General features: G+C 42.3%; 1 protein-coding gene across 4 annotated transcripts in view; it reads left to right on the top strand.

The window, feature by feature from the left end:
• The window catches only part of Mtmr3 (myotubularin related protein 3), a 130,994-nt gene that overhangs the window by 50,384 nt on the left and 61,488 nt on the right, over positions 1–19,122 (top strand). For all 4 annotated transcript variants that reach the window (XM_021176003.2, XM_029484043.1, XM_021176002.2 and 1 more), the window contains exon 2: positions 19,031–19,114. In XM_021176003.2, the coding sequence (XP_021031662.1) occupies positions 19,112–19,114 (3 nt within the window). In that variant the 5' untranslated portion in view covers positions 19,031–19,111. The remainder of the gene's footprint in view (positions 1–19,030; positions 19,115–19,122) is intronic.

The raw sequence follows: 19,122 nt of genomic DNA, 5'->3' as shown, positions 1-19,122 counted from the left end.
ATTTATTTATTATATGTAAGTACACTGTAGCTGTCTTCAGACACTCCAGAAGAGGGTGCCAGATCTCATTACGGATGGTTGTGAGCCATCATGTGGTTGCCGGGAATTGGACTCAGGACCTTCGGAAGAGCAGTCAATGCTCTTAACCGCTGAGCCATCTCTCCAGCCCCCCAGCCCTGGTTTTTAATTCTTAATTTCAGTAGGAAGTGATACCTTCCCTTTTTATAGAGGAAGTCAGAAAATAACATTATAGATTACTTGTGCAACTTCCTTATAATTCTGTTAATGGCTTAATACATCTGAGTCAAATAGGAAAAGAAAAAGAATATATCACAGAAGTAATTATAAAGAGCAAGTTAGAAAAATGAATTATCTTTTACATTTTAGAGTTTTAAATTTTAACTTTTAAAAAATTGTATGTGGTTATGGTAGATTTTTTGTTTGTTGTTGTTGTTGTTTATTTGTTTTTGTTTTGTGTTTGGTTTTTCGAGACAGGGTTTCTCTGTGTAGCCATGGCTGTCCTGGAACTCACTCTGTAGACCAGGCCATTGCTGAACTGAGATAAATGCCTGTTTTGCTTCCTTCCCTTTAACAGGTTTAAATTTAAAAGAAAAATCCTTGTAAAATAAGTTATGTTAATGGTCACCAATCAGATTCGCTTTCAGTTTGAATACAGATAATCTTTTCTGTGATTATTTGGTTTCCTTGTGCTGCATTATTTCCTTGAGAAAGTAATAAGGTGCTTGGGAGAGTTAGTCAAATTTTAGTGTCTTTTCAGGGAAAACAGTTATTTTGGTGTAGGCTCATTACAGTTTGAGGTCCACAGTTGGAAAGTTGCTGCCAGCATTTCAGTTACTCGTTGAAGACAAATGATCTTCATTGTTGATCAGCAACTGAAATCCCATTGCAGAACCCTTTGAAGAGTGTATTCTGAATCTCCCAGGTTTAAAAAAGGTTTTTGTATAATCTATGAGCCACATACTCTATGTCTATGTCTTGTCTAACTCCAGAATTATACCAGAGGAGTGCTTTGGTTATTTTCTGCTGAAACCTTTTAGTGGTGGCTTTTGAGAATTACTGTTTGAAGCAACTTGTTACCAGTGTATGTTCTTTGATATTGAAATTGTAACATAGGGTCTGGTTGTTTCTGACAATTTAGGTGTTTGGGGTTTTTTTCCCCCAAGAGAAGGATGGTGGTTGTTTTTGTGGTAGGCATGATGACAGTTAGCTGCTTATCTGTGCCCCACAGCTGGCAGAGAAATGCCGTAAACTGATCATGAAACTGCATCCAGGGCTCTGACTATGTCAGTCATTAGTGTCTCCAGAAAGGTAAAAGACACACAGGGTCTGGTTTTGATTTTAAAGATGGTGCTTAATGGTTTCTCTGCATTGGGCACTGACTTCTTCTGTGTGTACCGTTGTCTTCACAAAGCATGCTTCTAAATAAAATGTCACCATTTGAGAAGGTCACACTCAGACTAGACAGGGTAGAAACTTTATTTATCGCTGTGTCATGCCCCACCCACAAGTGCTCTTAGGTGAGAGGCCCTCCATCACTTACCTTGGGGCGTGCATGAGGTCACTCTTTTAAACTGCCTCCTTGTTTCTGTTTCTATTCATTCTTGATTTCAGTAGCAAAGGTTTCAAAGAAAGCTTTAGATTCAGCGAATAAGTTTTAATCATAATCAGTTCATTCAGTTATTAAGTGCGTGGGTTAAGGTTAATTCTTGTGATTAATTTTCCTACCATTGAATAATCCTAGTAGGCATGCTACTGAAGTCTAGTTTTGGATGTCAGAAATGTAAATAACCATAATAAGGAAGCACTAAGATGGAGGGAGAAAAAGTCACCCAGTGCAATCAATGTCAGTTGTAAAATGCTCCTTAAAGTTTAACTCTACTGAGTTTTTGCTTTTGTTTCTCTCTTTCTCTTTATTCCTCTCCCTCTCCCCCCTCCCCCCTCCCCTTCCCCCTCCCCCTCTCCCTCTCCCTCTTTCTCTCTTGTCTGGGTTGGTTTGTTTGGGTTTTCGTGTTGGTTTGTTTTGAGACACGGTCTCATGTAGCTCAGGCTTTCTTGGAACCCCTTTTTTAGCCAAGGATAACTTTAAACTTTGGATCCTTCTGATTCCACTTGGGAATGCTAGGCTTAGAGGCCTCTATGTAGTTCTGGGGTACCATGCTGGGTTCTGTGTAGTTCTGGGTATTGAACCAGGGCCTTTCTTTGCTCATGCTAGGCAGACACTGTCAGCCGAGCCATATCGCGCAGCCATGAACTTTTAAATTGTGTCTGTATCTGTTTCTTATTATTTATAAGCAAGAAGGTCCTTTTGTTTTCATTTTGGTGGAAAATAAGAGATCATTTAAAAATAAAGGTTTAATATTGCTTTCTTTAAGTTTTGAACTCTTATTCTCTGTTTGAAAAGTGAAGCAGGACCGTGTAAAAAGCACTTTATTTTTTCCCTAAACATACCAACAATATCTACTTACCCATTCTCCATCCCTAAATATTTTAGGAGGCATAGCATATCTTTAGATTTTCTTTGTTTATTTGTTTTAACTTGGTTTTCATATTTAATTTAAAAAATTATCAATGATATACAAATGGTATACCTCCCTACCTTTGTTGAAGCCAGTGGGCCAGGTTTCATGTAGTTAATTACATAAACTAGTTCATGTGGGAATTGAATGTGTATATTCCTTCTTGGTCTCAGAGCCTTCAGGCCCTTAAATTGTTACCTAATCATCTTCCAGTGTAGCTGCACAGTAATATTCACTACCATGGTATTTAAAATTAGGTATATTGATCTTTACACTCTATAGGACTCCCCACCCCCGAGCCTGGGTGTGGGTGAAGCTGAGTGGGCATGAAAGGAGCCAGAGATTGTCTTTGCTAATTTTCCATGATTGCTTATCCAGTTTATTTTTTGAGAAGGTCTCTATCTAAACCTGAAGCTCACTGATTGGGTAGACTGGCAGACTAGCAGGCCCCAGGATCCGCTTGTCTCCACCTTCTCAGTTCTGGGATTATAGGCATGTGCTGCCACATCTGTCACTTTATTGATGTTGAGGATCTCACTGTAGGTGCTGACTGATGTCCTTAGCCCCAGGACCATTTCCTATAGTAAATAAGATTACATTCACATGGCAGTTTGTATGTGTGATAGAAATTTATATCTTATTGACAGAGATCCAAAAAGATTGATTTTTTTTTTCCCTTCTAGACTTTAGCTATAGACTTTAGGGTGATGCTAATGCATAAGAACTACTTTAAAGTTACTCTCTCTCTGTCTCATCCCCTGCTTTGATTTGTGCCTCATGTATTTTTATAGTTATATCTTTTAATTAATTGTTTGGATTTAACATAACTATATTATACTCTGTCTCAATGAACAAGAGAATTTTGAAGGTCACTCAAACATAACTGTTGCTATTCTCTGAAGTATTTATGACCTCATTGGTGTAGGTGCAGGAGAGCTTCTTTCAGACTCACTGTCTCATAGCCCTTGTCACAGTGATGACCCACTCACTTACTAATGGCATGTCTGAGGATGGGTGCTGAGGAGTCATTGCTGGCACAGTGCTGATCTGCTTCAGTCTTTTAGTTGTGGTTTTGAGATGTAGCATTAACTCTTTTGTCTAAATATTTATCATTCTTGAGCTTTTAAAGGTTTTGTGTGTGTGTGTGTGTGTGTGTGTGTGTGTGTGAGAGAGAGAGAGAGAGAGAGAGAGAGAGAGAGAGCGAGCATGTGCGCTCTTGTGTGCATGAACATATTGCAAAGACCAGAAGAGTGTGTTGGATTCTCAGGAACTGGAGTTACAGGTGGTATAAGGTCTGCTGGAAACCAAACTCAGAATTCTATAGAAAAGTAGTAAGCATTTCTAACCACTGAGCCATCTCTCCAGCTACCATTCTGGAGATTTTAAAACTGAAACTGGATTCTTATTTTTGCATTTTCTTAGACAGATATTTATATGAAATTTAAGATCTCATTATTAGAGTTAATAGTACAGCTGTGAGGTGTGTGTGTGCATGTGTGTATTTTGAAACAAGAGTGTGACCTGAGACTTGCTGTGTAACAGATGGTGTCCATGAACTCTTGATCCTCCTGGGATTATAGACTTGTACCATCAGTTTGGAGGACCAAACTCAGGGCTTCTTGCATGCTAGGAAAGCACTCTGCCAACTAAGCCACATACCCAGCTATTTATTTTATTTATTTTTAGAGACAGGATCTCAACTATGTAGCCCGGGCTGTCCTTGAATTCCCAGAGATCTTCCTGTCTCTGCTGAGAGTAAATGTGTGTGCCACCACACCCCGCTCATTTTTATTTGTGTATATTAAGCATACATAACAATGGACTTAATACATTTTCAGACATGTATATATTTTGGATATGTTTGCCCCCAGAGCCTTTTTGTCCTTTTTACTGTCTCACTGATTCTTATGTCTTTCCTTTCCTTCATCTCTCTCCCTCTTTTTCCCCTTCCTTCCTTCTTTCACAACCCACTGAGTTTATTTAGGGTTGCCTGAGTGAAATGTTATTTATGATCACCTTACTAGTGGCTGTACTACTGAAGAAAATGCCTTTCCCGTATTCAGCCCCATTACCTTTGTTTACAATGTCAGGAAAGGATGGGGCCTCTTGGCCTTGTGATCTGTACCTCTTGTCCTCCCCACATCCCACTCCTGATACTGTTGACCAGCCTTGTGTTCAGTTACTGAGAGTTTGAGAGTGCAATAGCCTGGCTGGGGAGATGGCTCAGAGGATAAAGGGTTTCTGTGCAAACATGAAGTCCAGAGGTTAGCTCTCCAGCACCTACATAAAAGCTGCTTTTCTCTAATTCTAGTGCTTCAGAGTCACAGACTGGTGCAAGCTGGCTAGCTAGAGAATGAAATCAGTGAACCCCCAGTTCAGCAGCAGATCGTGCCTTAGTAAATAAAGTGGTGAGTGATTTAGATACCCACTGTCAACCTTTGGCTTCCACCTTCATGTGTGTACATGCACCAACAGGTGAGAATACATGCATGCACACATACTTGAATACCACAAACACAGGTTGAGAGGGGGAGGGGAGAACAGCCATACAATGTCTAGAAGAAAATGATCCATAACACTCCAACTCTTCTTCCAGCTTATATATGCCCCCTCCCCCTTTACATTATTGCCTGTGTTTTGAAGTTGGTGGCCCAGGTGTTTCATGTAGGGCTCAGTTTTCAACAGTTATTCAGACTTTTACCAGTTATGAGTTTATGCAATAACCTCTGCACCCTGCAAAAATAAGCTTCCTGACCAGCGACAACAGCAGCTCTGATCTATGGGGATAAACAAAAAGATTTAGAAGGTAATTAGATAGTTATGCCATGCTCACTTAACAAAAGCCTAACAGTAGCTTTCCTCCTTTAGTATATGACCTCCCAAGCCATGGGGTTTTCTCTAGGTTTACAGTACCAGACAAAAATTCCCTTCAGTGGAATGGTAAATTCAATCAGAAACTTGTTACTCCTTTAACAGACTTACCATTATTGCTCTATGAGCACGTCTTGCCTGATCAGCTGGTAGTATAGCACACATGGTTCACAGCTGAATAAGACTGCTAATGACAGTTCTCCAGTATCTGGAGCACCTTCTGGCTCTGTTCAGTTAAAAATTGATTTCCTTATGTCCTGTGCCCAATGCTTGGGGTGTCATAAGGAATAGCGTTTTACTGTGTATGTAGTTCTAGTGGGCGACCAGTGTAGTGCATACTGTTTGGGGAGCCCCGTGGGCCCTTCTGATTCATAGAGAGTTGGCACTGGGCCTTTTTGTTTTAGTGACCAATGAATTTTAGAAGCAGCTTGTGATTAGCTTAAAAAGTAAGCAGGTTTCCTTGTGGATTTTTAATATATATATTCTTGGGTTTGAGTGACTCTACTCCTAACACAGTGTTCAGTTCTCTGAGATAAACAGAATTTTAAGAATTCTGGCCTGTTCTCTAGCCTGTCATGTCTTCAGTCACCCTTACCCAATGACCTTGTCCAGTAGCCATCCTAGGATCAAGTCCTTTAGTATGGTGTCAACAAACAAATCACCCACAGCTAGTCACCTGTTCCCTATGCACCTAGTGTAACCACCCAGGAGGTGTCTGTCCTAGCTTTCACAGGTTCTCCCGTGTATTCTTGTACTTTATTCTGTATTACACTTCTTGTTCCCACTTTGCTTTAAAGCTTAAAGTGTACACATGCAGAAAGACTTTTTGGGGCACTGTCCTATGGAAGTCAGTCTGAACCTATAGGAGCATATATTATATATGTGATTGAGTGGCAAACTATTGGTCATAAAAAGATAATTATGCTGCTGAGAATACTAAATATATCACATGAAGCTGAGGCTCACAGAAATAATATGACTTGTCCTTATAGTCATAACTTTAGTATAGGCTGGCATTCCTAATCCCAAACTCACAATCCTAAGTGTTCCAAAGTCTGGGAAACAACAACGACAACAACAACAACAACAAACCACCCTAAAAGCCGAACCCTGACATTTTGGAGAATTTTTTGGTAAGGGATGCGCCCACTTGAGCACAGCATAATCAGAACTCAGAGCTCTGTCACTGCTTTATATCAGAACTTGTTTTTTTTCTTGAAGCCATTATTTGTACTTTTAGCCTGGTTAAATGAAAGCCTTTTATAGAATAGTTATTTTCAATTTCTTTTTAATAATGTTTTGTAGCTGCTGAGGTCATTTGTTCCTATAGTCTGAGCACTGGGAAAGTTGAGGTAAAAAAGCTCTCTGCCAGTTCTGGGTTATAGTTTTGAGTTCCAGGCCGCCTGGGACATATGAGACTATGTTAGAAAACCAAAACTAGGGCCTGAAGACTTGACCCAGAGTTTGAGAGCACTTGTTGCTCTTGCAGAGGGCATGGGTTTGAAATCCAGCACCCTCTTAGTGGCTCACAATTGTTTATAACTCTAGTTCCAGAGCATCTAGCACCCTCTTCTGATCTTAACAGCCATCAGGCACGCATGTGGTACATATTCATGCATGCAAGAAAAATGCTCACACATGCAAAATAATTAAGAAAAACAAAAACAAAAGGCAAAACCAGAAAGGTCAACCAAAAACTTATGTAGAAAAGTTTATTTTCCTACTCTGATGTGGTAATGTATACCTGTAATCCCATTACTCAGAAGATTGAAGGTCACAAATTTAAGGCTAGCATGGGTTAACACAGCAAAACCCTGTTTTAGAACCAACTAGACTAAACCAAACCCAAACCAAATCCATTTAATTAGAAATGTTCTAAAAGTGTGAAAACGGGAAGACTCTTTGTACTTCTTTTCCTTCTGAGATCGGCTCTCGAGTGTCACAGACTGCTCTTTGACTTACTGGGAGGCTGAGGTTAACCTTGACTTTCCAGTCTTTCTGTTCTACCTCCCAAGTGCTGGGTTGTAAGTATGTGTCACTTTACCCAGTTTGGGGGGTTCTGGGATTGAACCTCAGGCCCTTGTGCATACTAGGTTAGCACTCTACCGTCTGAGCTGCATCTTCATTCATGGTCCGTATCCCACCCTTTCTAGAGGGATGGCCACTGTTAAGTAGCCCTGGATCATTCTTTTGTGTACATACAAGTGTGTTTTATAGTAAATGTAGACATTGCTTATGTGTAATTTATCTTTTAAAAATAACAGAGCATTCACAATTCTTACCAAGTTGAGGCCTGACGTGGTGATGTGCTCATAATCTCAGTGTTGAGGAGAATCAGGAAGGAAGATCATAAGTTTGAGGTCAGCCTTGGTTTCATTTCCTGCCTCAAAAGACAAAATAAACAACAAAAGCAACCTTCCAAAAGCAATCTAGTAAAGTAAATCCAATGACTGTGTTGGTGATTGTAGAAGAGTCAGTGGTGACCCTTGTAGTCCTTTCTCCAAGGTTGTAGTTTTTCATTTAATAACTTGTTTTAAGACCCAGTACTACCAGAATAGTGACTTACATAGAGATATCAGGATAGCTTTTGTTGTTTATTTTAAAGACTTTTGGAGTAGTAATAGAAAAATGGTAACAGTGTAAATATCTGACCAGGTAATCAATAGATTATGGTAGATGGAGATGTAATGAGGTATTGAACTGTTGTCTAAATATATGCACCAATATAGGTGTACTGGCTATTTTTGTGTCAACTTGACACAGCTGGAGTTATCACAGAGAAAGGAGCTTCAGTTGAGGAGATGCCTCCATGAGTTCCAACTGTAAGGCATTTTCTCAATTAGTGATCAACTGCTTGTGGACGTTGTACATCGTGGTGCGGAGCCTAGTGCGCACCACGATGTACAACGTCCACAAGCAGCATTTGGGGTCAATTGTACTGGCTATTTTTGTGTCAACTTGACACAGCTGGAGTTATCACAGAGAAAGGAGCTTCAGTTGAGGAGATGCCTCCATGAGTTCCAACTGTAAGGCATTTTCTCAATTAGTGATCAAGGGGAAAGGCCCCTTGTGGGTGGGACCATCTCTGGGCTGGTAGTCTTGGGTTCTATAAGAGAGCAGGCTGAGCAAGCCAGGGGAGGCAAGCCAGTAAAGAACATCCCTCCATGGCCTCTGCATCAGCTCCTGCTCCCTGACCTGTTTGAGTTCCAGTCCTGACTTCCTTTGGTGATGAACAGCAGCATGGAAGAGTAAGCTGAATAAACCCTTTCCTCCCCAACTGCTTCTTGGTCATGATGTTTGTGCAGGAATAGAAACCCTGACTAAGACAATAGGAAAGGATTGATTTGTTTTTAGAATCAAATAAATTGGAGAATAGTAAATAGCATGTGGTTCTCTTAACTCCCCTTTCACCTGTGGGGTTATGAGTGTTTTTATATGTGCATAGAGAAGTTTTTGAAACAAAGGAATAAAGTAGTGGTGGCTGTACTTCAGTGGGTAAAATGAAGTGCAGCAGACACAACTTAGTTATTAAAATAAGTTGCTAAGGTGTAGTTCACATGTTGCTAGTCACTCATGTCTCATCCTTCAGAAAGACATTCTACACCCTTAGCTGTCACCACCCTTTCCTTCCATTTCCACCAGCACCCAGCAACTACTAATCTATTTTGTACTCCCTACTAGCAGTCTTACCAGCTTTCACTATTCTGAAACCCTGTCATGTGTCTGTTGTGTGTGGCTCTTTTCACTTTTCGGTGTGACGTGTTCAAGGTTCCTCATTCCTTGAAAGACCACAGCTGAGGAGCGCACTGTGCAGCATGTGCATCTTGTTCAGCCATTCATCCGTGGTGGTTGTTTGCATTGTTTCTCACTCTTTGGTTACTTTGAATAACTGCTATAAACACATAGATATAAATTTGAATGTATGCTTTCTTTTCTTGGTTAGGTATATGAGAATATGTTTTCTAATTTGAGGATGAACCTGGCAGTTTTCAAAGAGGCAGTGAACTATTGTACATTCTTGCTAGCGTTGTGAGGGGGTAATCGTTTACTTTTTACATCTATAATTTAACAGTTTCTTAAGAAGAACCTGTAGTACTATCACAGCTAAAATAGAAAGATGCTTTAAACTGCTTACTAAACTAAGTGTAATGACTCAGTGTCTTTCTTCCCTTTGTGCTGAGAGTGTAGCTGTTGATGGTTCTCATTGAGTGCTGCATTCCCCACTATCTCCTGAGATTGCTCCTGTTTTGTCTCCACAGCTTTAAAGGGAACTGTAAGCACTTGTTTAGTTCCTCCTGTTACAAACTTACCCATGATCTTGGTTTATGAATTTGGAATTCCTATAGAGACTTTATTTTCTTGGTTGATTAAAACAGCACATGTGCCGGGCGTGGTGGCACACATCTTTAATCCCACCACTTGGGAGGCAGAGGCAGGCAGATTTCTGAGTTCAGTTCGAGGACAGCCAGGGCTACATAGAGAAACCCTGTCTCAAAAACACCAAACAAAACAAAACAAAAACAAAAACAAAAAACCAAGCACATGTTTTGGGACCTTCTCCTCTAGTGGTAGAGATTGAAACTGGTACTTCATGCATGCTAAGTGAAAGACCCCCGAAGGGATACCCTCACTCAAGTCTTGGGATAATAGCAGACCCCCAAGAACCCACAAGAGACCAAGCTTGATGAAAACCACATGAGGCTTTATTCAGCTCTGGGGACGACTCGTATCCCACACAGGCGTAGAGGAGTCGACCCCGAGGGGAAAGGGGTCCCAGTTTTTATAGGCCCTCAGGGGAGAAAGGAAAAGGAGGGAGTAGGGGATTTCCTGATCTAAACAATGTCTATTCTCAAGAAATGGGTATGGGAGGGGTACAAGGAAAGAGTCTGGTAGAGATGCAACAACTCAGGATTGGCCTGGCTGTGGTTGCTCGGGAAATTTTCCGACTCTTCCCCAGCAACCAATATCACAAACACCTGGCAGTGAGGTGCATCAGTGGGCACACACATGGGTTCAAAGGATGGTCAGAACATTGGCAGACACACAGGTTGAAGGAGTGGCCAGAGCATTGTACACCTCTATTTTTCTAAATCAGTGAAGCTAGTTCTGCTAACAATGAAATCTATTTTGCCAATTTCAGGGCTTCTGTGACCTTTTTACATTCTGTCAGGATCTTTCATTCCCCACTTCTTCTAGTTACTAGTTCTAATCTTAGAACTAAACTGCAGTCTCTTCTTCAAGGTTCTGCAGAGACTGGTATTGTTGTCTTAGTACTAACAGCTGGACGGCACCAATCTTTTCTCTAACAGAGGTCACCAATTTATTAAGAATTAGCGGGCCACACGTCAGCATTAAGAGCAAAATTATTAGAGGGCCCATCAGAGTAGAAATGAGGGTGGTCAACCAAGAGGATTTTTTCTTCAGGAGCTCACTTTATGTGAGAGGCGTGAATCCAAGCAGAGATGCCTTCTACTTTCATATCTTCAGGGCTATACTCAAAACTCTGGCTGCACAGTTCCAGTTCTGGCAGAGTAACTTTCTGGAGAGATTTTATCTGTCGAGTCCTGAAGGGCAGTATCTTAGGGCCAAGTGCGGCCTGTTTAGCCTCGACATCAGCCATGTTATTCCCCCTTGTCACAGCATCGTGTCCTTTTTGATGTCCAGGACAATGTATAATGGCCACTTTGGCTGGCAGATGAATAGCCTCAAGGAGGCTCAGAATCTCCTCTTTATTTTTTATATCCTTGCCCGCTGATATCAGCAACCCTCTTTGTCTATAGATGGCACTGTGGATGTGGGCTATAGCAAAAGCATACCTGCTATCGGTGTAGATGTTGATGGGCTGCCCCTCAGCTATCCAAAGGGCCTTCTACTAGGAATCTGCTTCCGTCTGTGTACCAGTTTGGAACACCTGGCCACGGTTGGTCATGTAGATCACTACGGATCCCGGTTTCTTCTGCAAGGATGTCCGCACAGCAGTGAACGGGCGAGGAATCGTCCATTTCAGGCAGAAGGGTAGCAGAGTTGAGGATAGCAGGAGGAGCAAACACGGCCTGTTCAGTCAGCAACAGACTCTGGTACTGGGTCATTGGGCGTTTGTCATCTATCGGTCTAGGGGCTGGTGGATAATGCTTTCAAGAGAGTGGGGGGCTACCACAGTTATTTGCTGTCCCAAAGTTAACTTTAACGAGTAAGGCTACTACAGCAACGGCCTTTAAACGTGGGCTATCTGCTGGCCACTGGGGTCCAGCTTCTTAGACAAATATGTCATGGGCCTCTTTCATGGCCCTAGAGCCTGAGTAAGAACTCCTCTGGCCACCCCTGCCCTCTCATCAACATAGAGGATAAAGGGTTTGGTTAGATCTGGCAATGCCAAGGCTGGTGCAGTCAACAGGGCCTCCTTAATATTTTCAAAGGCTCTCTGATGTTCTGATGTCCATCTGAATTCTCCACTTTCTTTGGTCAGGGGGTACAAGGGGGCAGCCAGTGTTGCAAACCCAGGTATGTAAAGTCTGCAGAACCCAGTGGTGCCCAAGATTCTCTCACCTGTCTTGGAGTAGCCAGTGCCAGTATTTGAGTCACAGTCCTTTCTCTTTGCAATAGGCACATTGGTCCTTCTCTAAAGTCTTCTGGACGGGTCTTCTTCCTCCAGGTCTAGGTTCCCTGTTGCCCAGGTATCTTGTCTGTCTATTCTCAGGCCTGTTCCTTCCTTCACGCTCCCCTACTACTGCGGCCAAAATCCTGCTTACGTTCCTCTCCTGTCTTTTATCTGTTTTATTCTCCCTCTCTTCTTTCTTTTCTTCCATCTCTCTCTTGTGATACACCTTTTCTGCCTCCTTGACTAAATCTTGTAAAGCCATGGCATGTAATCTTTCTAGTCTCTGTAACTTTCTCTTAATATCTGATGCTGATTGCCCTATAAAAGCCATAGCAACCGCGGCTTGTTGACCCTCAGAGGTTGGGTCAAAAGGAGTCTAGCGTCTATAAGCTTCCATCAGTCTTTCCAGAAAAACAGATGGGGGCTACGTAGGGCCCTGCATCACCTCTCTTACCTTAGCCAAATTGGTGGGGCATCTCATCACTCCCTTTAGTCCTGTGACCAGAGCCCGGGGATAAACTGCCAACCTCTCCCTACCTTGAGCCATGTTGTAGTTCCAATCTGGCTGGTCCAGAGGGAACCCAGCGTTAATATCATTAGGTAGGTTGGTTGGGACTCCATTCACTCCAGGAACGATTTTCCGAGCCTCCAGGAGAATGTGCTCTTTTTCTTCAGTGGTAAACAGAACCTGGAGGAGCTGCTGACAATCATCCCAAGTGGGTTGATGAGAAAACATAAGAGACTCCACCAGCCCTGTCAGGCTGGCTGGATTCTTGGAAAAGGAGGCATGGATAGCTTTCCAATTGTACAGATCAGCTGATGAAAAAGGCCAATAATATTGTAGGGTCTGCAGAGATTGCGAGTCTGTGGTGGGTCGCCCACAGCTTGCAAAGGAAAAGCAGGAGTGGTGTCAGGAGCTCCATCTGCTGGGGGACTCTGGGCTCATTGGCTCTGGGTCCTGGCCGCCAGTCCTCTGGCTGGTCCTCTGGCTGTGTCTTCAGCGGTCCCAGGGCCGGGCACAGGGACCTGCGGAGGAGTGGGACCCAGCGGGGGTAGAAGATAGGGCGGAGGGGGAGGAGATTCTGGCCACTCAGGAGGCCCCTCAGTATCAGGATATATCTTGGGGGGAGCTGTGGGTTGAAGAGGAGGCTCTGTTTCAGGAGGAACCTTTGGTTTCGCTTTTGTTTCTCGAAGAGTCAGGGCTCAGGAGCCTGACCTACGCTGGGGAATCCATGGTTTGATCCGTGATGGTGGATTCTAGACGAGGTCCTGCCAGACAGTAATGTAAGGCTGTTGATCCTGGTGGAACCTGGGTCTGCTCCAAAGAACAATGGCTTTAATTTCAAAGCTAAGAGTCAAATCGAAAAGTCCCCTCTGGTGGCCATCCTACATCAAAAGCTGGCCACTCCGGAGGCATAAGAAGTCTGCCAAGGTACTTTCTTAATTTCTACTGAAAGATTATGGGCCCTTGACCTAACTTCAGTCCAGTGGTCTAAAGTCAAACTTAGGGGGGGGTTGTTACAGTCTGTCCCATCGTCCAAACCATGGAAAACACGAAACAGACACACACACACACACACACACACACACACACACACACACACACACACACTGACAATGCCGGTCTTCTAACGAACAGACAAAACCAACTCAGAAATGCAAAAGGTTGGGGAAGTGCATAAGTCCTGCAGTCTAGGAAGACTACTGACTCTTTACTCCCCGCCCCAGATGGACCCCTGGAGTTCTTCCCCTCGCTCCAGGGCATCTCCCAGAGTAGCAGCCAGTGATTCCAGCACATCTGATGTTCACACTCCGTGACTCACCCTGAGGTGTCGGTCTCTGTTTCTCATGAATCGTCAAGGCTGCAAATTTCAGCACCTAACCTCTCCGGCTCACAGAAATATTTTTAGACAAGCAATCACATCACCAAGTGGGTCTTCGGAGACGTGGGTGGTTTCACCAATCCCGGACGAGCCCCCAATGAAAGATCTCCCCCCCCGCCCCCCCCTCGCCCCAAGGAATACCCTCACTCAAGTCTCGGGATAATAGCGGACCCTCAAGAACTTACAAGAGACCAAGCTTGATGCAAACCACATGAGGCTTTATTCGGGGAAAGCCAGAGCTCTGGGGATGACTCGTATCCCACGCAGGGGTAGAGGAGTCGACCCCAAGGGGAAAGGGGTCCCAGTTTTTATAGGCCCTCAGGGGGGAAAGGAAAAGGAGGGAGTAGGGAATTTCCTGATCTAAACAATGTCTATTCTCAAGAAATGGGTATGGGAGGGGTACAAGGAAAGAATCTGGTGGAGATGCAGCAACTCCGGATTGGCCCGGCTGTGGTTGTTGGGGAAAATTTCCGACTCTTCCCCAGCAACCAATATCACAAACACCTGGCAGTGAGGTGCATCAGTGGNCACACACATGGGTTCAAAGGATGGTCAGAACATTGGCAGACACACAGGTTGAAGGAGTGGCCAGAGCATTGTACACCTCTATTTTTCTAAATCAGTGAAGCTAGTTCTGCTAACAATGAAATCTATTTTGCCAATTTCAGGGCTTCTGTGACCTTTTACATTCTGTCAGGATCTTTCACTAAACAAGTATTCTACCACAGAGCTACATTCTGCCCCCCTATTTTGAACTGTTTTTTAAATGTGTTTTATTATTTTCCCTCCTAAATTAGAAACTCTCTAATCTTTAAGTCTCATAGCTAGGCTTTTACTGTACATCCCTGTTACATTTCCAAATACTGTTTAGATTCTTAATGTTTTCCTTGTCTATACTGTCCTGCCTCTGCGCTAAATAGAAATACCATCCTTATATTTGTCTCCTGGTTGTTTTTATTGTTTCCTCCTCTAATACGTTTACCACACACCAGCCAGAGGGATCTTAAAATACGATCTGTCAATCTGCAGTTTGAAACCACTCTGTGGTGGTTATTGTACTTGGAGTAAGTCTTTACCCTGACATGGTCTTTGTGCAAGTGTTCACCTTCAAGTTTTACTTACAGCTTTCTAATCCAGTTAGCACATTTTAGCCTCAGTGGTTTCTTTTAGTTTCTAAAGTATGTTAAAGGTCATTGTTGGGTAAAGAATGCATGATGTTTATTCCCTATGCCACAGATTGCCCTTCTGATGGTTACCTTTATTTAAAGTAGGCTTCTTGCATTCTCAAAACTGTACTGTGGGCCGGGCGTGGTGGCGCACGCCTTTAATCCCAGCACTTGGAAGGCAGAGGCAGGTGGATTTTTGAGTTCAAGGCCAGCCAGAGCTACACAGAGAAACCCTGTCTTGAAAAACCAAAAACAAAAAAGAAACTGTACTGTGTCTTATCCTGTTGGTGTCCTTCATTATATGGATTACAATTTATAATCATCTTTTCTGTCTTTTTTTTTTTTTTTTTTTTTTTTTTTTGAGACGGTTTCTCTGTGTAGTGCTGGCTGTCCTGGAACTCACTCTCTAGACCAGGCTGGCCTCAAACTCAGAAACCCACCTGCCTCTGCCTCCTGAGTGCTGGGATCAAAGGTGTGCGCCACCATGCCAGACTCTTTTCTGTCTATTTTATTGGAGTATAGTCTCCCTGAATGCAGGATCTAACACACTGGCATCCTGTTAGACATAGGAGAGAGATGGGGGGGGGAGTGGGGGTTGGGTGGGATCAAGGCCAGGCGTGTGTCCAAGCGTATATTACTGGGGATTGAACTTAACTATTTATTTTTTATTTTTATTTTTTTGTGGAAACTACTCCATTGACCAGTAAATCTCTCTCTTTAGGTTGACTCAGATCTTCTTCCTCCTTTAAAAAAACAATTAGTTTTTGAAAAATAAACATTTACTTTCAATTTTATTTTATGTGTATGGGTATATGTCTGTATACATGCATATAACTGATGTCCATGGAGGCCTGAAGAAGGCATCAGATCTGGAACTGGAGTTAACAGATAGTTGTGAGTGATCACGTGGGCCTTGGGAGTTGAACTCAGGTCCTCTAGAAGAGCAGCCAGTGCTCTAAACCCCTGAGTCGTTTCTCTTGCCTCTTACTTTATTTTTTATTATGTGTATTTGTATGTGTCAGTGTTAATTTGTGTCGCATGAGTGCTCTTGGAGGCTAAGGACAGCAGGTTCCCCTGGAGCTGAAGCTAGCCTGGTAGGAATGCTGGGCATGGTCCTTAAGTCCTCTGGAAGAGTAATAATGTTCTTAACCAGTGAGCCGACTCTCAAGTCCCAAACCAGTGTTTAAAAGATTAATTTATTTTCTCTTAATTTCATACTCATATATGATTCTCCTGAGTCCTTTTGACATCCTGTTAGAGGTTTGATAGTTCCCTAGCTTTCAGATCGAATAAGGCATAAAAAATAGTAATTTGTACAGTTTTTGGCTTTAGACCTGAAAGTGACTGTTTTTTCCTCAGGAGGAAATCATAAGTTAGTCTTTTGAGCCAGTAGCCTATGTGCTTAGAATTAAGGTCATTGCTGCTCAGTTCATTTTGTAATTTTCTTTGCAGTAAAATTATTTACACTTATTGTGTATGTATTCATGCATTCTTATCCACCTTTTACTTGAGGTATAATTCAGATCACATGAAGTCCACTTTTTAAAAAAGTACATAGCTCAGTGGTGTTTAGTATATTCACATGTACAACCCTCATTGTATAATTGTAGATTTCCACCCTTTCCCCATAAATACAACCTTGAACCCACAAAAGTCACTCCATATTTTTCTCTCAGTACATGTACTAGCAATGTTATTTTCTGTTTCTCTGTATTTACGTCTTGGTATTTGAATTTGTAGCAGTTTGTGCCCCAGGTTTTTCAGCTAGCCTCATGTTTTTATCCATGCTTTCGTGGGTCAGTGTTTCTTTCCTTCTTATTGCTGAAAAGGATCCGTTCTGTATATGTTGTCGTTCATCTTTTGCTTGCTACTCATTTGAGTTGTTTCCATTCTTTGAGTGTTACGAATAATGCTACATGAACGTTTACTTACACGTTGTAAATAATCTTTAAATTTAAGAATTAATCTTTCTACATAACCCTGGATGTCCTGGAGTATATACAGATTAGCTTGGTCTCTGACTTACAGAGATCTACCTGCCTCTCTGTCCTAATAAGTGTTGGGATTAATGGCATATGTCACCGTGCCTGGCCTAAGTTTTCAATTTCTGTTTTTCTTTTTCGCTTTTGAGGTGGGTTCTTGCTGTATTGGTCTCCAACTCAAGTGATCGTTATGTACCTGGGACTATAGATGCTACTACTGAGCCCAGCTTCTCAGTGTACAAGTTTGTGTAGACATATGACATGCTTTCTAGTCTGTTGGGCATGTGCCCATGTGTAATATTGGTGGGAAATGTGACCATATATCTCTTTTGGGAACAGCAAACTGTCTTCACAAAGATGTACTCCTGAGGATTTCAGGTTCTTCATATTCCACTGACATTCTACACACAGGGAATATTTTAAAATGCATGCCTGTATATGTATGTGGGCAGGTATACATGTGTGAGAATCTTAGCATATTCAGGAATGCCATCCATTCCTTGCTTGCTGCTGTCATTAGCTTGCAGCTCAGCAGCTAGGCTAGACTGCCACATCAGTGAGTGCTAAGGATGCTCCTGTTTGCCTCCAAAGCCCTTTGATTGCCGGTGTGTGCCACTCTGCCCAGCTGTTTATATGGGTGCTGGGCGTCAAACTCAGGTCCTACACTTTTTAAGTTGAGCACTTAATGACTGAGCCATCTCCACAGTTCCTCTATCAATATTTTTGGCATTTATGTCTTGGCACTGGAGGTATAGTTTTAGTTATCTAATAGTATGAAAAGATATCACATTTACCTCTTATGTTGATTAAGATAGAGCAGTTTGAGTTGTAAGTATATAAGCTCAGTCTCGGGAGACTTGCCTATCATGTAATCAGACCTTGGGTTCAATTCACAACTGCATAAAACAACAAAAACAGTAGTTTAAATGTGTGGACGATGCTCTTGTCTTCAGCCAGACAAATAAGTCATCTGAAACAACCTTGGTTTTTTTGTGTTCTTTTCCCCCGTGACTTATGGGGTGAGGAATCCACTTTTCTTATGGGTGTCCATCAGTCAGTGAGAAGTCCTTGTTTGTATTTGCTAAGGCAGAAGGCTTGAGGAACTTTCTCTCACAGTCAGTGGAAGTTTTTTTTTTTTTTTTTTTTTTGATGCCTAGTCCCTTCAAAGACTATGGGGAATCTGGCACACTGTTGGTTTGTGTCCCTGCTGACTTGTAAGTCTAGTGTTTGTTGGATTTGTCACTCCTAGTGGATCTCAGTGGCTTCCTTGCCCCTTGTCTTCCAGAGTACTCTGTCAAAGCCCAGCCCAGCCTGGGCCCCCTCCTTTGATATTCCCTCTCAGTGACCTAATGCTGCTCTCACAGTGCCTATGGTTGGGACTCCCACCAAAGCCATCTTTTGTTTTTGTTTTTAAATCAAACGTCAGCAACCAAAAATACTGGGTGTGTCTGATGCTAATCTACACAGAGAAAGGCTCACTAAGGAGAGGTGACAGCACATTAGTAGACCATCTTTGCATTGCTAGTTGGGTGTTCTTTTGTTCTTAGAGACACAGGTGAACTATTTACATAATTGTTCAGTAAGCACAGGATATGAAATAATAAGGTAATTGATTTATATTTTACCCAAGTCAGTTTGTTTCTATAGATGGGAAGATCCACTTTCTAAGATAAGCTACAGAGATATCCTGAAACACTAGTAGAATACTATGTTTGCTGATTTTAATTATTGCTTGTTTTATCTTTCTGTGAGGTTTGTAACAGTTGAAAATTATTGTCAACACAGGAATATCAGTGTTTTCACATTACTTACAGAACTAGTAAAAGTTAGTAATGTTTTCACAAAGGTATTACTCAGTTTAGAACCAATGGTGAGAATTTAGCTGGCTCCAGTTGATTTTTATGTGTGTATATGCAGTATAGCCATTTAAAGTATGGCCAATTAGGGGAAAAACTATTGCTAAATTTGCTTTTTTTTTTTTTCCCCCCTAAAGTAAAAGGTCTCAAGCAGAAGAGAAAGAATAGCCTTGTCAGAGACTGGAGAAGGACACGGACTCTCCTGACCTGGCTCGGTCATGGTAAGTAC

This window comes from Mus caroli, chromosome 11 (assembly GCF_900094665.2).
Source record: "Mus caroli chromosome 11, CAROLI_EIJ_v1.1, whole genome shotgun sequence".
Lineage (NCBI taxonomy): Eukaryota > Metazoa > Chordata > Mammalia > Rodentia > Muridae > Mus > Mus caroli.
The sequence above is the reverse complement of the archived record's forward strand: the minus strand, read 5'-3'. Positions and strand labels throughout refer to the sequence as shown.